At 29.3% G+C, this 22,591-nt stretch overlaps 3 protein-coding genes across 4 annotated transcripts; 1 reads left to right on the top strand and 2 right to left on the bottom strand.

The window, feature by feature from the left end:
• The first annotated feature begins 569 nt into the window (after window positions 1-569).
• On the top strand, window positions 570-2,347 carry LOC137823859 (RING-H2 finger protein ATL63-like). Of its 2 annotated transcripts, XM_068629166.1 has the most exons (2): window positions 679-1,628; window positions 2,136-2,347. In XM_068629166.1, exons 1-2 carry the CDS (start codon window positions 992-994, stop codon window positions 2,147-2,149), a joined length of 651 nt encoding a protein of 216 aa, XP_068485267.1. In that variant the 5' UTR covers window positions 679-991; the 3' UTR covers window positions 2,150-2,347. The 2 variants fall into 2 exon arrangements, with proteins under 2 accessions (XP_068485266.1, XP_068485267.1); XM_068629165.1 differs by lacking the exon at window positions 2,136-2,347 and having other exon boundaries at window positions 570-1,861.
• A 3,471-nt stretch (window positions 2,348-5,818) lies between these two features.
• On the bottom strand, window positions 5,819-8,227 carry LOC137826029 (zinc transporter 6, chloroplastic-like). The gene is made up of 2 exons (XM_068631874.1): window positions 7,473-8,227; window positions 5,819-6,248 (listed from the first exon to the last, which is right to left on the bottom strand). The coding sequence occupies exons 1-2, from the start codon at window positions 8,133-8,135 to the stop codon at window positions 5,934-5,936; spliced, it is 978 nt and encodes a 325-aa protein (XP_068487975.1). The 5' UTR covers window positions 8,136-8,227; the 3' UTR covers window positions 5,819-5,933.
• Window positions 8,228-12,661: 4,434 nt separating this feature from the next.
• Window positions 12,662-14,270, bottom strand: LOC137825052 (probable N-acetyltransferase HLS1). Its single transcript, XM_068630726.1, has 2 exons — window positions 13,926-14,270; window positions 12,662-13,677 (listed from the first exon to the last, which is right to left on the bottom strand). The coding sequence occupies exons 1-2, from the start codon at window positions 14,088-14,090 to the stop codon at window positions 12,703-12,705; spliced, it is 1,140 nt and encodes a 379-aa protein (XP_068486827.1). The 5' UTR covers window positions 14,091-14,270; the 3' UTR covers window positions 12,662-12,702.
• Window positions 14,271-22,591: the final 8,321 nt, after the last annotated feature.

The following is a 22,591-nucleotide window of genomic DNA, read 5'->3' as shown; positions in this document are numbered from 1 at the left end:
AACCACTCTAAAAACTGAAAAAGGGATCTCCATTGCTGGAAACATGCAACAAAATATGGTGGAATCTAAGCAAAGATCTTCTACTGCTATCAACAGCTGACTGCTAGCTGTGGTAGGGTGGTCAAAGAAAAAAAAAAAAAGGAGCCCCTATAGAGTGTATGGTTCCATTCACATGGGACCCCTGAACTCTGGTTGATCTCTTTAAAACAGTAGTTGGGGTCCCGCAATATACCCTACCAAACCCAAACAACACAGCGCCCCCTCTAATATTGTCAAAGTTCTAATAAATGCATGAAAGCCCCTATAAAGAAAATGAGTAATGTGAAAGTGAAGAAATTGTGGAGGGGGGTGCCTCTTTTTCATGATTGACTTAGGCTTGATGCAGTTTACAAGAACTAAGAATTTCTTATTTTATTTCTTGGTCATTCATGAGTCATAAGGCCTTTGCCTGAGGAGTTAGGATCCTTTATTGCACCAATTTAACCAATTAACACCACAAATAAATAAACAAAAACCTGCCACATGAATCCAATAAAACCCACCTACCCTCCTCCATTGCCGTTGCCTTCACGAGTGCTTCATTTGTGCCCTATTTTTCTCTTCACCCCTCCACCCCATTCCCATGCATTCCTCATTAATCCCTTAGATATAGGGATTCTCCTTTGACTTCATCTGCATATCCCTCCCCACATAGCCTGACAAATACATTTGCTTACAAGAGGCAGCAACACCAAACACCCCCTTAATTATCACTCCCTTCATTTTCACGTAAACATTTTCACAACTAGTTACAAAGAAACCTCGCTGAGTAGAAGAACAAACCAAATTTGTATTCAACACTGCACAAACTGGCTCTTGACTTGCTGGGTCCCCTCCTCCCAAAATCTCATTTTAAGTTCAAAGCCCTGACCTTTTCCACAAAAATAACCTACCCTTTTGCCCATTCAAGCAAACAACACCGACTTCACCCTCATCCTTCACTCCCCTCACAATGCCGACTCAATCCGAGTCACCCAGTAACTCACTGAGTCAACTCGCTCAGAACCTGTTCTCCGACAGCAACAGCAGCATCATGCTCGCAGCCATTCTTTCCTTGCTCCTAGTCATCCTCTTTGTCCTCCTACTCCACGTGTATGCCAAGTGGTTCTTATCTCAGTCGCAATTACATTCTCACACTCGCCGGTGGCGAACTCCGGTGACCGTCTCCGGCGTTCTGGAACCTTCTCATTTCAACAGCATCAACATAGAAGCGTCACCCACCTGCACCAAGGGCCTGGATTCAGCGACAGTTTCAGCAATTCCCATGTTTGAGCACAAAACAGAAAAAACAGAGGAATTGGAATGTGTGGTTTGTTTGAGCGTAATTGAGGAGGGTGAGATGGGAAGGAGATTGCCAAAGTGTGGCCACGCTTTTCACGTGGAGTGCATTGACATGTGGTTCACTTCACATTGCAATTGTCCCATTTGTAGAGCTCCTATTCTGGTGAACGATGATTCTCAATCGGGTTCTGATGACGTGTTTGAGATTGTGGTTGTTACTCCTGGTTATGAGATTAGTGAGAGTGAGAGTGGTTCTGTTCCAGAAAATTCTTCTTCTTTGTTGGGTTTCTCTCTGAAGAGATTGCTGAGTAAGGTTTTTCTGTCACCTGATCATGTAACTGAGTTGGATGCTTCACACTGAAATATGAACTCATCTCAAAGTTTACACATTTTTTGTTCTCTTCAAATTGGTTGGTTTTCTTTTGGAGATGTACCTAGTTTCTTTCTTTTTCTCAGAAAATTATGCAAAAGCAAGATTATTCATTAGCCTCTTTGACACATTTGAATGATTATCATAAAAGCAGTGTTGATTTCCCTTTTACTGTGCTAATATATTCATTCTTCTTTCAATCATTAAAGCAAATCAGTAGTAGAGACTACTAATTTATTTATCAACTCAGAATTTGTATATCAACAGTTGTATATCTAATACTGAAATAAGTGTTTGCTAAGAGTAGTTAATAGTGTTCAAAAGAAAAGACAAAAGAGAGTACTTGATGGGTTATAAATGTTGCGTTGGTTACTCATGTGTCCCAATTGATAACACTTTCTAACTGTAATTGATTGTTCTGATATCTGAGCTCGTGTTGTTTCAGTCATGATGAAGTAGTGACATGAATGGTGCATGTGGGTAGAAGACAACGCTGGTATGGTATGCCACAGTGAAAGGACAACTTTATGTACATATTTGTTTACTGCCAAATGTTTTTTAAGGTCTTGTTCGATGGATCAGAGTTCACTTCTGCAGATGGGGTGCTCAGAAATATTGGAAAAAGTTCAATCCAATATAATAATGAAACGATTTCACCAAAAGTAAATTGGTCCATATATTACAACGTTACAAAGATAAATAATTATTTACAGAAAAAGTTTGAAAGATGTCAACTTGTGTTTCTATTTAGTGAAAAAGTTTGAAAGGTTCTGAACTGATGTTTTTGGCTACTTGATTATGTCTTTCACTTGGCATTGTGAAAAAGTAGGATAATGAAACACAATAAAAAAACTATTGATATTTGAAATATGTTTGAAAATGATTAAATAATTACTAATCACCTATCAAGTAATTAATTTGATTAATAAATAAATAAATTGGTAGTCAAATTGTTTTTCCATGGCTATATTTTAATATAATTACGTAGATGCATTGTGATAGCTTCTTCCCCTTTTCTTATGCTACTTCTTCTCCCATTGAGAATTTGACCTTGTGAACATGTCATGTCACGTTTGAAAGTAGCTATCTAAAGCAAAAGTGAGATATTACAATAAAAATAATTAGTTGTTTTATCAATAAAAATAATTAGTTATTTTATTGACAAAGTATATAATTTTGTTAATATAGTAACTAATTATTTTTATTTTTAAAATTATTTTTTATTTATTGATTTTCTTTTTAATGATGTCTCTTCAAATTTTCATTCTTTTAGTGTCACTAGTTTAAACAAAATATTTTTCTAAGAGACATTTTACACATCTCCTATCACAAATATATGTTGATTTGGTTTGGATAGATACTCAACTAATATATATGATTATTACAGAAAAATATCAACTAATATATATATATATATGATTATTACAGAAAAATATTTTGAGATGTGGTTTAAATTTTCAAAACTTATACTCAGAGGTTTCGGCAGAAAAAATAATTTGCCTGTCGAAAAAAATTATAGAAATTTAGTATATTGAAATAGGTTTGGAATCCATTACTATTGTTGTTGACGTTTTACTTAATAACTTACTTTAAAAATCTCTAAATAAATGTAATTTTAGCTTCGATATATTAAATTTAGAAAATTTCTAACTATATATAATTTTTTAAAGCAGTAAGAACATCTTTAACCTTCTTTTCTTCTTGATTTTTAAGTTGAAGAATCATTTCTTCAAAAACTCTTCCACTAGAATCAATCTATATGACATTCTCTTTTTTTTTCATAAAACTTGTTTCTTATTCTTATACAAGAAATAGCTTCTATAGAATAAAAAAATATATCTTTCAGAACAACCAATAATAATAGAATATAATAGACTCTACAAATCAATTTTTTTAAGAATTGGTTGAGGTTTTGTCATTTTTTTTGTATTGGGTAAAAAATTGAATACAATTTGTTTAAGGTTTGCTGCAATAAGAATCACAAATCATAATTTTCAATATATGAAACAATCCGTATTTGAGATGTTCCAACTAAATATTATTTCATAATTAAAATCATATGATTTATTGTTTTGATTAATATAAAAATGAAATATTACGAAAGTCTTTCTTTTGTAGAAGTTGGGAAACTATGTTTGTCATGGTATTTTTGTGTTGTGAAACTATTATTTATTTTCAGACTTCTTGATAATTTTTTTTTTATTTGAATGGTTTCTATGAAAAAGTATATACATCATAATTAAAGTAAATAATAATATTATTTAATTAGCGTCCATACCAATTATAAATAATTTACACGTATTCATGATATCATTGCATGAGCTGCTATTAAGAAAATTGCGATTTAGAACAGTAGAAAAAAGAGCTTTGGGTCTCATAAGAAGTTGGATCGAACCTCACTCTGTCACACTCACTTTTTGGGCCCCATAAATTATTTCTGCACCCCTCATTAATTTCAAAATTTCAACTTTAACCTTTTTTTTATGGAAACTTAATCTCTTATTGCAAATTTTGCATTGCAGAGAGAGAGAGATTATTGGGGGTAGCCATGCTCTAGTCTCTTATCTTATCGTGATTTTCTTTATTTTTGATATTTTAAATAAAAATATTATGTTTTTCGAATTAAAATTGTGGATATTAATATTTTATATAAAACTTTATTTATATTGATTTCATTATTCATAATTTAATCATAATGTTTATATTTGTTTTGATAGGAGTTTATTTAATTTTATTGTTTTTTTTTACATTTTTATTATCTAAAAAATATATTAAAATTAGAACCAAATAAATAGATTAAAATAAAAAAATTACAAAAAAATATTTTAAAAACTAAAAAGTAGAATTAATTTGTTAACTTATTTTATAATATGACGGGTTACTAATTTCAACTTGTATAACTTATTAAGATCAACCCGACTAACTCATTTTACTTCTTCAAAATATATTTGGGTTGACTTCCTATCAAATATACTCATTTATTTATAAAAATTAATTTATAAATTTTACTTTAAATACGAATAATTTTTTTAATATATAAAATAATATCTAATTTAGTTTAATATAATAATTATTTTTTTAAGACGTTATTAGTTAAAATATATAACTCTCTAATGAGATGTTAATATCTAAGTAATGTAAAACATAAATTTATTATAATTATGTTTCACAAATCTTAATGTAAAATGTAATACGGAAACCTTTAATTTTGTATAATAGCACCCACTCTCAGACATTCAGACACATTGCCTAACAATCTGCCATTTTTATTGTCTTTTACTGCTCCAACTATTTTTATTAATTGTCCAAAGTAATTTCTCTTAAGCCACTTCAATGACCTTCAACAAAGAGACGTGTAATGTTTTTCTTCCATGCACTGTGGCTTTTCTCTTTGATTCTACAGTTTAGCATTTTGGTAGAAGATGAAGGTTATTGGATATGAAGATAATTAAAGAGAAAAAGAACAACGTAACTTTATGAAAGATAAAGATGTGCAGCACTAGGAATCAAAATCATAGGATCCCAAATTCCACCAAAATTTAAAAACACTTAGTGGAAAATAAAACTTAGTGGAATCTGTGTATATACTTTCAACTAAATTAGGAAAGAAACAATATTTCAATATAATAATAAATTGATTTGATACTTGAAGTTTCGCGACCAAATAGTTGTACCCGCATTACTCCACTAAGCTTGCATGGCATCAAATAACCTTTTCAATTTGCCCTAATTAATCTTCATCTTAGCTTTATGCAATTTTTTTACTAATTTGAGAAACAATTCTAATCGCACGCACATAATATGTCATCATGGGACGATAATTTGCATAGGATTGATTGTTCAGGATGATAATATTTTGTTGATGGGACGATAATTTGCATAAAATTGATCATTCAGGATGATAATATTTTGTTGATAGCATAATCAGATAATAATTTATTTGAATCTTAACTGATTGTGCGATAATATTTTGTACCTATTATTCGAGATGATAATATTTTGTAGTTATTATTCAGAGTGATAATATTTTGTTTGTACCTATTATTCGAGATGATAATATTTTGTAGCTATTATTCGGAGTGATAATATTTTGTTAATTGTATATGATAATAATTTTGATCGCGACAATAATAATAATTTGAGCGATAATCTCTTTGATATAATGATTTGTATGATTGTAGTGCAAGTTTGTTTTGTACATTATAAGTTGCACACTAAATGGAAGGTTGAAGGTACAAAATTTTCAAGCCCACAGGGCAAGGATAGACATTGCAGCAGAACCAAGGGTCAAAGCAAGAAAAGATATTTTCTTCAAGGGAGGGGTAGAGTTCATAAGCTTGTTGTGAAAAAAGTCAACGGCTATGAGATCAACAAGGGCCATGTAAATCAGTATTCCTGATGAAACTGAACCCAGTAACCCTTCCAAGATTAAGGCATTTGGATTGCTATCATCGTAACCTGTAAGTGAGAACAATGCCATCCCCAAAATTATCCCCATTGGTGTTGTCACTGCAAACATCAAGCACATGTATGCAATTGTTCCAAAGCTAAATCCTGCCTGTAATAATCACCACAAAAATCTATATCAATTGGATTAACAAAAGTACAAATAATTCTATTCATTGTAAATTTGTTCATGAATACACTACTTTTCATTCACATCTTGTAGTCTGAAGAAAGGAAAAGTAATCAAGAGCACACTTCAAAAAATCTCTGCATAGATTTCATACTGAACAATGTTGTTACGCTGGTTAATAACAAAAATTCACTGGAAATGAAAATCAAACATTAACATTTTATTCTGATTAGAATGACTTTGTAAACACTTGAAACATTGTTATTATGTAAACGCTTATTCAAAATATTTATTATGTAAACGGTTTTTCCTTTTTTTATTATTAACCGTCACAGGGTGAAGCTATGGTCTCAAAAACTTATAAATCACGGTTTCGAATTGCGCAATCCTCGTGACTACACAAGCCACATAGCACACATAAATTAAAATATAATATTCCTCAGTTGTCTCTTTTCTAGAATTTGCATCATTACTCATCTCATACACATTTTATCTTTGCAAAATTATATGTAACCTATCTCTTAATTAATAGATAAGATAAGATAATCTGGACAGGTTATTAGTAATAAAATAAAAGGATCACAATATATTATTATATTTTCAAGTTCTATAAATTTTACACTAAAACGGTCTGAATAGAAATCCATACTTATCCACAAAACTACTTAAATTAGTCCCAACTAAGCGTTAATTTGGGAAGTTAGGAGTCTTTATCCCGATAATTATGATTATGATTTATAATTATAACCTTAAACACTCTAAGCCCCCTTAATTAAACAATACAACCCCGGTTTCAGACACCAAAAATTAAAAAAAACAAATAGAAAACTGAGGAATTCTCCAACCGCAACAATAAACAATGTTTTAGAAACTCCCAAACACAATATCTGTTACTAATTTCCTTCCTAAAGGTGTAAAGATATTAATTTTGAATACACACAAGAAAAAATGTAGAGGCAATTAACATAATCTAGTTGCTTAGCAATTTTTTCAGTTAAAAATTTAATATACAATCTACAGATTATAATTATAATCCAGAGACTATCTAAGAACCTGCATTTATTTATTTATTTATCGTGTAGAAGACAGAAAGGTTAGAATGGAAGTTTCTGGTTGAATCTCAGAAACCCAATTAAAAACATCATAATTGGAACAAAATCTGATAAATTAATGAAAGAAGAAGAAGAAGAAGAAGAAGAAAGAAACCTGAGCGACGCAACCACCGAGACCCATGCCTTCAAAGATTTGATGAAAGGCTAAAGCAGCAACGAGAGGTCGAATAGTGCAAACGTTCTGAGACATTCCCATGGTAACTCCGATTATCACAGAGTGAAAAATTATCCCAATCTCAAGCACCTGCGAAACCAACCTCTGTTTCAATTTCGCCAACTCTTCACCTCTTTCACCGTCGCCGCCAGACCCATGGCACCCTCCGCCGAGCTCCAACTCCTTCTCCTGCCCCACCACCGGCGCGTACTGCGCGTGCTCCACGTGCGAGCTCGCCGCGAGGTCCACCAGGAGCGCCAGAAGAGCGCCCACAAGCGTCACCAGCCCCGAGAAGGGGAAGTCCTTCCAGGGATGGCGGGACGCCACCTGGCAGTCGGCGAGTGCGGCGTACGCGTCTGGGAGCACGTGGACCAGCGAGGTCGAGAGAATCACCCCCGCCGCGAAACACTTTATCACGACTATGGCCTTGTCGTAGAGCGGCTTCCCGCGGAATACCCCGGCGAGGAGCACCGGCAACGACATCCCCGCCACGCTCGTCACGAAGATAACGAAGATTGAGACCACTTTTAGGTGCGCCGCCGCCGCACCGTCCCTGCACGCCGCCGCGCGAGCCATGTCCGTGACGCACGCCGACGACGCCATGCACGAACGAAGAGAGAGATTGTGAGAAAAAGAAAAGTATGGGTTTGGGAAAAAGAGAGTTTGAAGAAATGAAGTTGGAAGAGTGTGAAGAGAGAGTGATAAATGATGTGGAGTGGACCAGGTTATGGTGGGGTTCACTTTGCCGTCAATGACTCATTTTTTCACTGTTACCTCTTTTCATTGCAATTTTTATCTTTCACGCTTTCTTCCTCTTTCTCATAAATTTCTCTTTCTTTATTTCTCTTTCTTTATTAACAAATAAAAGAACAAAAAAATATTTCCCATTATTTTTAAAAAAAAATCTATCTGTGTTTGCTTGCTTTGGTTAATAGACAAGAGTTATGTTTGGATTTAATGTTTAATTTTTTTTTTAAACTTCAATTAGTAGATAAAAAATTATTAATTATTAATTATTAATTTCACGTCTCATGTTATGAGTGTAAGACCCGTTTACTAATAAATTGCAGTCACTTGTTCCGTACCCATGTGGGTGTCATTAAATGAACATCCAAAAATTTAATCACTATTTTTCTTCAACCACAAATATTTATAAATATTTCTTATTATATATATATATATATATATATATATATATATATATAATCTAAGGTAAGATATACTACAGTTTAATTCATTAATTCATTGAGGCGTGCTTTTTTTATTTTATCGTAAGGTCTATAATAGCTCTGATTGCACTGGAGAACTGATCGCGCGATAATAATTTATGTGGATGGTTTAGGTGATAACATTTTGTTGATTGTGGGGGCAATAATAATTAACTGATCGCATCGTGCGATAATAGCATGATAGTAAGCTGATGATAATATTTAACTGATAGTGTGAGATGATAATATTTAACTGATTAGATAGAACGATAATAATTTTGATTGGATTGTGCGATAATATTTCTAATTATATGTCACAATAATATTTTGATATCATAAGGTGATAATAATTCTAATGATATGGAATGATAATAATTTGGGGCGATAATAATTTGCTGATCGCTTGGAACGATAATATTAATCGTTCATGCCATAATATTTTGTTGATCCCTTGGAACAATAATATTTTGTTGATCGTTCGAGCGATAATATTTTGCTAATCGTCTGGTTGATAATAATTTTTGGGAATTGCTTAGAGCAATAACATTTTGCTGACACACGGGCGGCGATAATATTTAATTGATCGCATGAAGCGATAATAATCCTGGTCGCACGAGGCGATGATATTTCTGATCGCACGGGACAATAATAATTATGAACGCACGAGACTATAATAATTCTGATCGCACAAGGTGATAATAATATGGGACAATAATGTTTTGTTAATCACTGAGGATGATAATAATTTATGCGGATCGCGGTGTGCGATAATAATTTATGCGAATTGCTTGGGGCGATAACAATTTTCTGATCGCGCAGAGCGCTAACATTTTGCTGATCACGCGGGGCGATAATATTTAACTCATTGCATGAAGCGATAATAATTTATGCGGACCGCTTGGGGCGATAACATTTTGCTTATCGTGCGGAGCAATAATATTTAACAGATCTCGTGGGGCGATAGTATTTAACTGATCGCGCGGGGCGATAATGTTTAATTGGTTGCGTTGGGATAATAATTTATGTGGATCACGCAGGGTGATAACATTTTGTTTATCTCTCAGGGCGATAATAATTTATGTGGATCGTGGAGGACGATAACATGTTGTTGATCGCTATGGGCGATATCATTTTGTTGATTGCTCGGGGCGATAAAATTTTGCTTATCGCGCGATGCGATAATAATTTATGCGTATCATGGAAGACGATAACATGTTGTTGATTGCTCAGGGCGATAACATTTTGTTGATCGCTAAGGGCGATAATATTTTGTTAATCGTGCGATGCGATAATAATTTATGCGGATCGCTTGTGTCGATGATATTTTGTTGATTGTCCGGGACGATAACATTTTGATGATTGCATGACGATAATAATTTATGCGAATCGCACGGGACGGTAATATTTTGTTGATTGCATTGAGAAATAATAATTTATTCTGATTAGGCGGGACGATATTATGGTTGGTAGGATATTCATGTTCAACCGTATCAATAAACAAGAATATAATATATAAGTAACTCGTTAAAACTTTTTTGGTTGAGACGATAATAACTTTGAATAATAATATATTTGAATAATTAATTATAATATATTTTCAATAATAAATATTTAAATAATTAAATATAATATATTTTTTCAATAATAAATATTTAAATAATTAATTATAATATATTTTTTATAAATTTTAATTAATTAAATTTTTGTAAATTATTTCTAATACCATTCCACCATATAAAATACTTAACACTAGTTTCAATCCTGCGAGCATTTGAGCTAAAAGATTAACCATAAATAAATTATATAAGAAATTAAGATGAAAAATTTAACTCAAAAGCTTAAAATTATAAATTATAGATCTTTTTCTAGTACGTTGATCAACCTTTTGATTTATACTCAATGTGTACTCAAACTATAGTTCCATTTCTAATAAGTGAATATGTGAACTACCTTAATTTCGTGGAAATACAAAGTCTTATAAAAGACGGGAATGTGACTAAGAATTTTAATATTTTATAACAATGTTAAATAAGACTAAAGTGTGTGTAAAAAAGAATACCTTCATATTATTGAAAGTTCAACAATATAACTAATTATTTAAGTTGTTATATGTCATAATGATAATATATATATATATATAATTATTTGCTATAATTATTCATGAATAAAAACAGATAAAGTTAGAGGTGGTATCACATGACTACCTATTAAAAATGTACATGTATATATATTTTTATAGTATTTTCTGATATTTGTTTCTTGATAACTAAATATCCAAAAGTTATAGTATATGATGTTTTTTTAAGAGAACAAATTAACATATGTTTCTATATTTAACAAAAAAAAAATTACTTTTAGTCTTCATCTTAATACATCAGGCTGAACATCTTCAAAAACTTGGTCAAGGAGATGTGTTCATATGGAAGGCATGAGTTAACTAACCAGCAAAAAGTTGAGTGAAAATATTAGGATCTTGTGTCAAATGCCAACAAGAATGACCTAACTAAAGGACCAAGCAATCAAAAAGTTTGGGTGATTTTCCTTCTTTACCTTTCTTTCTTGCACCCCCAACTTACTTTCTGCACTTCAATAATTTCAAAATACCAAACACACTCTTTTATTTGGATTATTTGATAAAAAGAAAAAAAAATCATTATGGAATGAATTTAAACAGTTCTGAAAAAACAAATTTTATAATAATTTAGGTGTTTTAAAACGTGTCATTTAGAATAGTTGAACATTAGTTCATATTATCTGTTCCAAAAAAAAAATATTCCAATTTTATCACTTTTTTTAATGTATTTTTTTTTTATCCTTTGCATCGTTTGTAAACTATGAGTATATTCAAAATTTGGGGCTACAGAATGATTTTTAGCTGGTGTAGGAAGAAAAAGCCCTCACTATCACTGTTCAGGTTGGATCCATTTTCGAAGAACCCAATACTTTTTGTTAAGTGATAATTAAACAAAGTTTTTTTTTTTTTATGGTTCAAGATGGAGTCTGTATCTTTTCTCTTACCATTAGATTTAGGCTAGAATTAATGTTCATTGTCCAGTGTGTTTCTGACTCTAATAATTATTTATTTATTTTATTCAGTTATTAATTTATACTCGAATAATAATAATAATATTATTATTTATACTCTATTTGTTTTTATTTGATATTAGAGTCCCTTATTACAATACAAAAAAATTGAATTGTAAATGATAATTTGAATATTTTATTTACTTTAAAAAAAAAATTTAATAACGCACAATTTTTCAAATACATACAAAATGTTTTGATTTTAGAAAAAAACGACCGATTTAATATGACATTCTATTAATCATAAAAATGACTGTCTATTATATATTTCTTGAATATTCTTCTAAATATTTAGATTGTTTTGTTTAAAAAAAGGTATTATTTTCGAGGATATGGCTGACCAGTCCCAAATATTTCCTTAAATTTCAATAAGTATTGTTTTAATAATAGAAACAAAGTGATTAAGCAAGCTATTTTGAGAGACTGATCGAATGTAATCACATTTTGATGCATTCAAAATTTAATATTATCTATAGTTGTTAAAGTAGTTTAATAAATTTTATCATACGAACACGTAAGGTGACTGTTTCTTATTTTAATGTTTTAAAAGAGAGACATTAAAGAAAATTATTTTAAATATTAATATGTGAAATTATTTCTAAAATCCATTAACTAAATTAAACACCCACTCTATGAAATTTAACATTTAAATGAATCCTCATCGAAAATATTAATACTAAGAGGTAATTTCATGGTTTATATTTTATCAAAATAGAGTAATTTTTTCCCTTTTTCTTTATCGAATTGGGGTCAATTCTAAAACAATTACGAATTCTAGTAAGTTATGCCTATGTTTATGGTTAATTGGTATATCATCCATAAGAAGAAAGTGGATTGAAAAAAAAGTGAATATATGTTTATATTTATGAGTAGATAGTTTAAACCTCTCGTGGGTCTACAAAGAGTGTTATTGATGATTGAGTGTTGCTCAATTCATGAAACTTGTTAGTTCCTTCATTGTTCAAAGCCTTTATGCACCACAAGTCCTGGCATGAGAGCAATTTCCAATGTGGAATATGATGAATCAGATCATCTCTTCCTCCAATTTCTGTCACAATGATCTTGCTCTGTTCACTCCTAGAAGCCATGTTGTGCACAAACTGGCACAATGCCCTAACCAACTTTCCAGAGAATGGCCCTTCTTGGTACACACCATACATGAAGTAGAACCCAAAAGGACTAAAGAAATTGGGCAAGGTTGGCAATTTCATGCATGGGAACATTCTACCAATCAAGCTCCAACTCTTTGTGAATAACATGCAAGACAAAGGTGCTTTCCCTAGCCTTAGCTTGAAGATTTCCCCACAGTTCCAAACACTAAGCATAGCCCAACTATCGGGAACTTCTCCATCTAAACCAAAATCACTATCCCCTTTGAAATAAGCCACCCAAGTTCCCAAGCTTAGCTTGTTCCTTAGTATATTCTCTATGTCACTAGGGAAGAACTCAGTGGATCCCATGAACCTTCTATAGAGGGATTCAGCCTTTTCAACCTTCACCATAGCTATCTCTATGTTGGATGAGATTTGAAACAGATGATGATTCACTGGGTTTATGAGTATAGTTGGAGTCCTAAACTTGGTGTAGCAATACTTCTCCATGAAGAGGTTGATTGAGGCGTGGTTTTCTTTCTCTGTGGCCATGTATGCATATTCCACATCATTGGAAGTGAACCACTCTTCTAACCTTTGCACTAGACTTGATCCAATGCCTTTTCTTCTACTATGAGGAGAAACTCTGAGGCCTAAGACATACCCCACCTTTGCCATATCCTTTGGCGGATGAGTGTGAACTTTCACCATTTTTATTAAGCCTTGAATGACACCAACCAATTCATTCTCCATCTCTGCTACCTACCACCAAATTAACCAATAAGTAGTGCACACAATTCTAGTACTACTTGGAGTAAATTACATCACTTAACTAACATCATACAAACCAAAACCAAAGATCAAGACACAATACACCAGTTAGACCAGTTAGGGTAAGAGGAAAAGAAGATTATAAATTGTGATCCATGTAAATAAAGGCTGAAGGGTGAGGGAGATGATGAAGATTAGTATAGTTATTTTAATGTTATGGTAATGTATAGTATATATACCAGCATTATGTACATGGGACTGTTTCTGATCCTACACATGGGGTCCCCCATAGTGTCTAGCACGCTTTCTGATGGCCCTACCTTGCATCTTCTCTCAAGATCTTCTACCTGAGCTCTATCAGAGTGACCCTCGTACCTTCGGATTATGAACTTCTTCAATGCCATATTCAATGAAACTTAATTTGTGTTGAAGGAAATGTTTGAGTTATTCATGGAGCAATAAAGAGAAAAAAAAAAAAAGGGAGAAGCTCAAAGCCTAAGCAGATAATCCAAATACATTTTGCCAGTTAAATATACAAGTACTACAACAGAAACAATGGTTGGAGAAAGACTTCATACAGATAGAAATTTATATGCACCCAAAAGAGAGCTATTAATACCTGTATTATATATATATATATATATATATATATATATATATATATATACGTGGTTTTATGCCCTAGTACCTTGGTTCGTTATCGAATGATGAAAAGATGTGCAAAAGCAGGTGCATGAATCTGAGAAATAAATATAGAATGGACTTGGTAGACAAATAAATATAATTGATCTAACTACAAGTACAATCCACAATTAATAAACATTTTCATCCAATAATGGATTAACCACAACTGTTGAAGGATTAATTACCCAATATACGTGTTAATTGAAACATGATTGTACCTATTTCTTACTATTAAAAGATTCATTTATACTAATATATATATATATATATATATATATATATATATATATATATATATATATATATATATATATATATATGTTGTTTCGCGGCGGGTGGGCCATCTTTAGACAGAAGATTGAAAAGTAAAAATTAAATTAAAGCAAATTAAGTTAAATTAAACCCCACTCACCCTTCCCTTTCTGCAAATTAAAAGTTTTATAATTTATGATAAAATGGCCTTAAATTCCAAAAACAAGGACACGAGTAATACCACTAACGAGGAATCACTATATGACAATTGTAAAAGCAACTTTTAATTGGAATCATGGACAGATTAAAGGAGTTATAATACGTGAAAAAAATAATATTATTTTTCATTACAAAAAGTTGAAGAATTCCATAATTGATTAGAAACCAGTATTGTTTTTTAAAGAATAGAATTCTTAATTAGTAGTAGTGTTAAAAACAAGACAATTATGAATTATGATCTTGTTTAATCAAATATGGAAACAAACAAAGGGGAGTGGCACAACTTGTTCTTACCAAGCCTAGCTAAATAGAAACAAAGCAATGATTTGGTTAAGTATGTGAAGAATAGAACCTAAGCAACTCATAGATAAACACCTTCTATTAATGTTTTAAAAAATCAACTTTTTGTCGGAAACTTTTGAGTTTTGGTATTCAATTAATTTAACTCATGCTATAATGGTGATTGAAATATAATTAATTATAATACTAAATAATAATTAAATCTAAAACATTGTTCATGATCCAATAACAGTTAAATTAGAATGAAAATTCAGGTAACTGTTATCCCTAATAAAAAATGTAAGGCCCAAGGATACTTATAGGTCTATCTTACATAATTTGTCGCTCTTGTGGGTCAACTATTTCCTCCCACAGTCTATATAATTTTCTTCTTTTTAATTTTTCAGTGTTGTATATTACTATTTGAATATTAAATATGACGAAATATTTTTATTAATATTACATTATTGGATTTTATACGTTGATGGTTGAAAATTAGTTATAGTAAAAAAATAATCATTTCATAAGCTACTTTATCAAACCAGAGTTAGATCAATTTTTAGAGTTTTGTTGTTATAAAAATTTTAAATAATTTTTTTGAAAAGAATTGTAAAATACGTTTATTACAAGAAAATTATTTAATAGAAATTAATTTTAGAGAGCAAAATAATTAGTTTGTATTTCAGTAAATTAAAATCTATTTTATAAACTAAAAAATTATTGATATCTAAATTAGTTTATATTATAATAAAAAATTATAAAATACTTTCTAAATTGGTACTAAACCAAAACTAGGTAGCTAATTTAGATACCAATTTAAAAACTATTTTATAAATTTTTATTAATAACAGAAATCACTCTAAATACTAATAATATTTTAGTCTTTAAATTAGTATTTAATTTAGTTTTTTTTTTTAAATTGAGTTGCTACTTATTGATTTTTTTTTAGTGTTTCTTAAAAAATTGTTAATCTTTTATAATAAAAAAATGTTCAAAATAGAGAGGTATACTATGAATTATTTTTGCATGATAACTATTATATTTATTATTTAAACTATATGTCATATTTATAAAAAAATTACATAATTTTATTGTTGGAGATCCTATTTCATCTAAAAGTATATATTGATGCGAGGATGAGTTATGAAACAATTTAAGAATTGAGCACTGATCATATTTTGTAGCTTTTTGTGATTATAAAAAAGAAAAAGGGTGAGGCAGAGGAATGTATAAGCCAAAAGAAGAGGGTGGATGAGAATAAAGATACAAAATATTTTGATTAGTTCATCACTTTTAGGAAAGTGAAGGTGAAAAATTATAGTGGAAGGAGATTATTTGCAAAAGAGATCCAGATTTGGTAGCAAAGTATAGATAATGATACATTGATAGGTATAGAGAAGGGTATAAGGGAGGCTTATCTTTCAAATTAATGGATCTTTTGGACAAATAAATAAAGCTCCAATCTATGGTGGAAACATTGTTGAAGATGACCAAAATTGAGTTACATGAAATGGTACAAAAACATCTTTAAATGGGTCAAAAACATTAATCTGATTAACAATCTATTTAGTTGGTGATATTAATTCAAGACACTTTTTTTGTATAAAATATTTATAAAAAAATAGAAGGTTTTTGTTTTATTTTTGTGCATTTATTTCAGCTTTTTAAAATAATAAAAATGAAGAAGACTAATTAATTCCAATGGATTATTTCATGGGTGGGTTAAGTTGAGTTGATTTATGAGTCACAGTCCATTTGATGATTCTATATAATTATTTAATTAACATAAATTAAGTAGAAAAGTGTGAAACTACTCTTACATCATTATAGAGAAGTTAAATAATGTTGTTAGATTCTTCTTCCAAGTTCCACCTACCTTTTATACACTAAATAATTATAATCCTCATTATTAATTGAAAAGACATCTACCACTAATGAAAATGCACACGCGTGGTTAAAAGAAGAAGCACTGTAGTGGTTTTCTCTCATATTTTTATGATTTTATCCCACACAATAAATTTCTACTAATCCAATAACAATTAATATGTTCTTCTCCTATGCATAGCCTTTTTGGATGGATATTTTATATGTTAATTCCTTTGTTTATTTCTTTGATACACATCTTTAAAATATATTTTATTACTATTATATGTTAACTAATATTTTAATCTATAAGTATAGAATAGTGATAAACTACTTTCTTCAATTTTTTACGTATTCATTTAATTTAAATTTCATACTGTAACTTTCACTGTATTTTTCATAGAATATGAAATATTTAAAAACTCACCAACATTTACCAAAGTTCCCAATACATATGTTAGATGAAGCATTTATTATTAAATTAAAACTTGTAATTAATAATTAGTGGTTCTCTATTCATGGATGTAAGATTGAATTCAACTTATTTTAAATTGTGTTAAAAATCATAATTATCTTTATGAAGCTTTGCATTGCATGTTATTAAGATTAGTGGTATCATTATCATTCAAATTAAGAATATTGGTATTGTTCCTTTCATTTCATCCACGTTATTTAGTGTGTACTGAGCATGAGGAATAATCAGAGGTTTGGAGAACCAATTATTATTGTTTCTGCTTAAAAATTATATTGTTATGGGTTTAAGCATGATCGATAACTTTTTAAAAAAAATTATAGATAATAATATTGGATATTTCCCTATGTTGAAATATTTTAATGTCAATAATTATCTTTGTAAAATATCCAAAATATCTATAGTTGTTTAACAGTCTCTTCGATTTGGTTATTGATGATGTTGTTCGATGAAATTTTGTATTTTTTTTTTTTTGTGTTGGTATTTTTTAATAAAAGTATTGATAAATATATGGAGATATTTATCTTTTATATTGGTATTGATATTGCTTTGAAGATTGATGGGTTTCATATTAGTTGAATTGTCAATAGTTCAAGGTTGATATATATTTGGAGTGATTTTATATTGGTAGTGCAAGCCAACTATGTCTAGAATTTTAAATTTTTACGTTTATCACATTTTTAAAGAATGGATTAAATGTGTTCATAGTCTTAAAGTCTAATCATTTGGTTTGATATTTTGTCTTCTTCTATTAGTAAAGTCTTTTTAAGAAATTGGTTTAGATTATGAGAATATATTTTACTAATTAAATAAAAATAGCATTTCAGATATACTTCAACTTTATACAAAGAAAAACAGTAAACACAACCAAAACATCTATCAACATTGCAATAACATCCACCTAGCACAAACGGCTTACTTACCTATCAGATATTTTTTTTTTTACAGAAACAAACCACTAAAAAAAATCATAAAATAAAAACTAATTTTATAAATAAAAATAATTAATTTTTATAGTGACTAAATTAGAGATCATTTTAAAAACTATAAAAAAATAGTTTTTAAATTAGTTTCTGTTAAATGATTTTTAAATTAGTAGCTAATTAGTTAACAAGTTTTTTTTACCAAATTTAAAATTCAAATAATTGGTATTTAAAACCTTGGTAGCTAATTAGATACCAATTTAGAAACTATTTAACAATAATAGAAACTGATTTAGAAACCAAAATTTTTGTTAGTCTCTAAAATTATCTATAATTTAGTCACTATAACAACTAACTAATTTTGATCTCTAAAATTAATTTTTATTTTATGATTTTCTTGTAGTGAATTAACTAACCTTACTTATAATTACAATACTTTACTTATAATTACAAAACTTCTCTTATAGAGAGTATAGTTTTTTTCTTAAATATAAGTTTTGGAAAGTATAGTTTTTCTTAAATATAAATTTTGGTTTGGTTCCTATTGTTATTGAATTTTGTTTTCATTGTAATATACACATTCATTCTAGAGAGAGTATGATTGTTTAAGTATAAAATATGAACCTAATCTAATTGAGATGTTATATTCTCGTAGTGATACTTTTTTATATTGGGTGTATTATTATTCATCTTAGATTATATCTTTAAATTCCAAAAAGAAATATCATACTTTTAAGAAGACATCATACTTTTATTATATTAAGTTATTCATATAATGATTAAAAAAACTATTGTAACATAAAAATATCGTAAAACTAATATCAAACTTATCATATATAATTATCAATATCTTATCTAATAAAAAATGTAAAAATAAAAATATTTTATTTTATGTAAAACTATAATCAAATTCTACCTTACCAGTTATATATATATATATATATATATATATATATATATATATATATATATATATGTATAATGACACTTGCCTAATTCACTTTTTGATATAGAAAATGGGGGAGCATGCATGAATTTGATAGCAAAGTGTTAATGAAACAAAGACATTCATCACTGCCATTTTGGAATCTTCCTAACATCGAGGAAGCATAATTGCAAATGATTTTGCAATCTTTTGGTTTATTGTCCATTATTGTTAGCATACCTTAACTTTTTTTCTTTTTAGATAAAGACTTTGCCAGCTTTATTCATTATTGGACAATATCTCTTTGATTTTCAACACTCCTATTATTTAAGCATCTTGAAGAAATCTGGAATATAAGCATGTTTTTATGATGCTTAAATCTAGTATATTAAGAATGTGTAATTGTTTGTGAAAGCATTAATCTTACTATTATTAATATTTTGCATTGGATGATCATGTGTGTGTTTTCATAAGCTCTTAATTCTTTTAAATTATTGTTAAATTTACTGAATTTGAAAAAAAAAACAATTGATTATATTAAATCATAATCAATTATTCTATAATATACAAAAACAAGTATTTGTATGTAATTAATTATTTTAGTGTGTAATTGAGTGAATTGATTATGTATATTTAGATTGAAATATAAGATGATGAGAATCGATTATTATTAAAAAGTAATCTATTTAGATTGAAATATAAGATGAAGAGAATCGATTATTGTTAAAAGGTACTCTACTATATTGTTTTGGTGAATTTTCAAATTCATCTAACAAAATAATTAATTATCACTCATGTAACTAATAGATTAACTTTGTTTTTAAAAAATATAAGTGAGTTTTTTCTTAGTTTAGAAATACACTATTTTAAAACTTACATAATCTTTCTTTCCTCCAAACAAATATAATTTATAATATTTCTCCAATATCAATAGTGTGATATTGAGTAAAATTTATCGAAGAGCTTGTGAATTGAATATTTTCTTATAAACTATAATTTTTTTTCTATCTTCTTAGTTTTTCATATTTTAGAAAAATTAAAGGTAATATATTTCATATTTTCTGGATATCTAGGTTTGGTGTAGTTTGTGTAGTAACTTTCTACACTTATATTATATTTTATTTTATTTTATTTTTATACGTTTTCAAGTATACATTCTTGAATGTGTTGTATGATGCATTTATAATGTATATCTAATTTTGTTTTTTCAAGACTATTGAGCATATTGGAACAAGTTTCACAATCGAGATTTAAAATGAACAAATTCTTCTTAGTTGAGCGCTAAGGGAACTAGGATTTGTTTGTGGAATCTCGTTTCATTCCTACAAAGGACATTAATGTTCCAACCTCAAGTTCGTTGAAATAACATTATTAGGGTCAATCATCACATATGAAGAAAAAGATATTCAAACAAATAAGAGAATAATGAGTTTAAAAATATTCATGAATGAGTAAACAAAATATACTTTGTAAGGAAAAAAAATAAAATAATATATATATATATATATATATATAATATAGTGAGATATTAACTGATGTAGTTTAAAGATAATAGATGCTAAAGTTCCATGCATGATTCTAAATTATTGTAGACTATTTTTTATTGAAAATTATGATCCTTAAATGAATGATATGAAAAAAAAAAGATGACTAATAATATATAAATAGCCCTTGTTGTTTGCTTTCTAAAAACCAAGAATAACATGTTTTAGTTTTGTTAAGGGTTTTTCTATCCTTAAAAAGCATACGTCATAAATAATTTATAAATTTCTCCACTCATAATTAAAGATGGTATAGAACGGAATGTGCAAATGAATTTGCAACCCGATAGCAAAAACAATGTAAGATATATTAACTATTTTAATCTACTAGTTCGCTTAGATCCATCTGAGACATAAACTACAATTCATGTGGTTCAAGTACGAGATGCGACAAAACAACCCACATGATATATACTTAAAATTAACATACGAACAGACCAGTCAACCCTAAACATCATTCATCCTCCTACGTACAACAACTCTTAAAAAATGGTTAGAACAAGTACTACATGAATTTTTGAGAAAGCTAGTAAAGATAATACAATTATTCAACAACATATGCAGAATAGATGAATAAAATTAACCAACATTGATTGTCGTTTCTACATACCCTAAACAGCAAAAGAAAAATATTAAACTCTAAAAGCAACAATATTTAAATATGAGAAAATATTATCTTAAAGCATTTTAGATTGAACATGTAATTGTTCTCAAATATAGTATCTGTACGATTAAGAAAACTTGTCACTTTCCATCAGTAGCCTCAAGTCAAATGCTTTATCCGTGGATGACAACTCATTCACACAACAAAACCCAATATCCAAAACATAAGGACAAATATGCAAGGGGTAAATATGTAAATATTTTATCTTTAAAAAATAAACAAAAATAAAAATAGCTGATGGAAAAGGTTACCTGGAAGAACTCATCTCAACCCTTAAATAATCTCAAGTCAAGTGGTTCTAGTTGGAATCCCAATTTGGATATTTGGGCCCATGTTTCACAATGTCATTGTTTTCTGGGCTGCTTCTTCCTGCACCTCCATACCTTCTTCTCTCACCTCCATAGATTTTCGTATTTCCAAAAATGCCCCTCTGTAATATTCCGGATTACATAATCCGGAAGTCATTTTTCAAATTTGTAATTAGCTTCCGGATTATATAATCCAGAAGTCTTTTTTCAGATGCATTATTACTTTCCGGATACATAACCTGGAAGTCTTTTTTAACTTCCAGATTATGTAATTCGGAAGTCTTTTTTCAAATGCGTTTTCGGATTACATAATCCGGAAGTTACTCTATGGGAGTGGCACAAAAAGAACAAAAATGTATTTTCATTTTGTGTATGGAGGTGCCAGAAGAAGATATGGAGGTGCAGGAAGAAACAGTCTGTTTTCTGTACCCCATAGTTTTCATTTGCATTGGGCTGGTTAAAAAATTAAACTGCTCCTTTTTACTGTTATCACCCCCTTTTTTAATCACTTTTTATATTCTTCAAAAGATATTTCTGAATTACACAATTCAAAAGTATTTTTATTAAAAAATAATTTTAATCTAAAAATAATTCATGAATTTTTTATTTTTTTTAAAATAAAAAATAATTTTCATATTACATAATCTGAAATTTAATTTTTTAAAATTATATAATTTTGAAAGTCAATAAGGTAAAGAAGGAAACATTCGAGTACAAAAAAAAATCCGCTTCACAATATGGATAATTTTGGATTAGCCCAATTCAATTCTGAATG

Source organism: Phaseolus vulgaris, chromosome 8 (assembly GCF_000499845.2).
Source record: "Phaseolus vulgaris cultivar G19833 chromosome 8, P. vulgaris v2.0, whole genome shotgun sequence".
NCBI classification, from domain to species: domain Eukaryota; kingdom Viridiplantae; phylum Streptophyta; class Magnoliopsida; order Fabales; family Fabaceae; genus Phaseolus; species Phaseolus vulgaris.
Note: the sequence above shows the minus strand (reverse complement) of the source record. Positions and strands in the feature narration are given on the sequence as shown.

Excerpts from the sequence above, each read along its gene's own strand:
- LOC137823859 (XM_068629165.1), top strand. The coding sequence starts at position 992 with ATGCCGACTCAATCCGAGTCACCCAGTAACTCACTGAGTCAACTCGCT.
- LOC137826029 (XM_068631874.1), bottom strand. The coding sequence starts at position 8,135 with ATGGCGTCGTCGGCGTGCGTCACGGACATGGCTCGCGCGGCGGCGTGC. Across the intron at positions 6,249-7,472 it reads TCGGTGGTTGCGTCGCTCAG|GCAGGATTTAGCTTTGGAAC; the intron begins GTTTCTTTCTTC and ends TGATTATTACAG.
- LOC137825052 (XM_068630726.1), bottom strand. The coding sequence starts at position 14,090 with ATGGCATTGAAGAAGTTCATAATCCGAAGGTACGAGGGTCACTCTGAT. Across the intron at positions 13,678-13,925 it reads GTCCCATGTACATAATGCTG|GTAGCAGAGATGGAGAATGA; the intron begins GTATATATACTA and ends ATTTGGTGGTAG.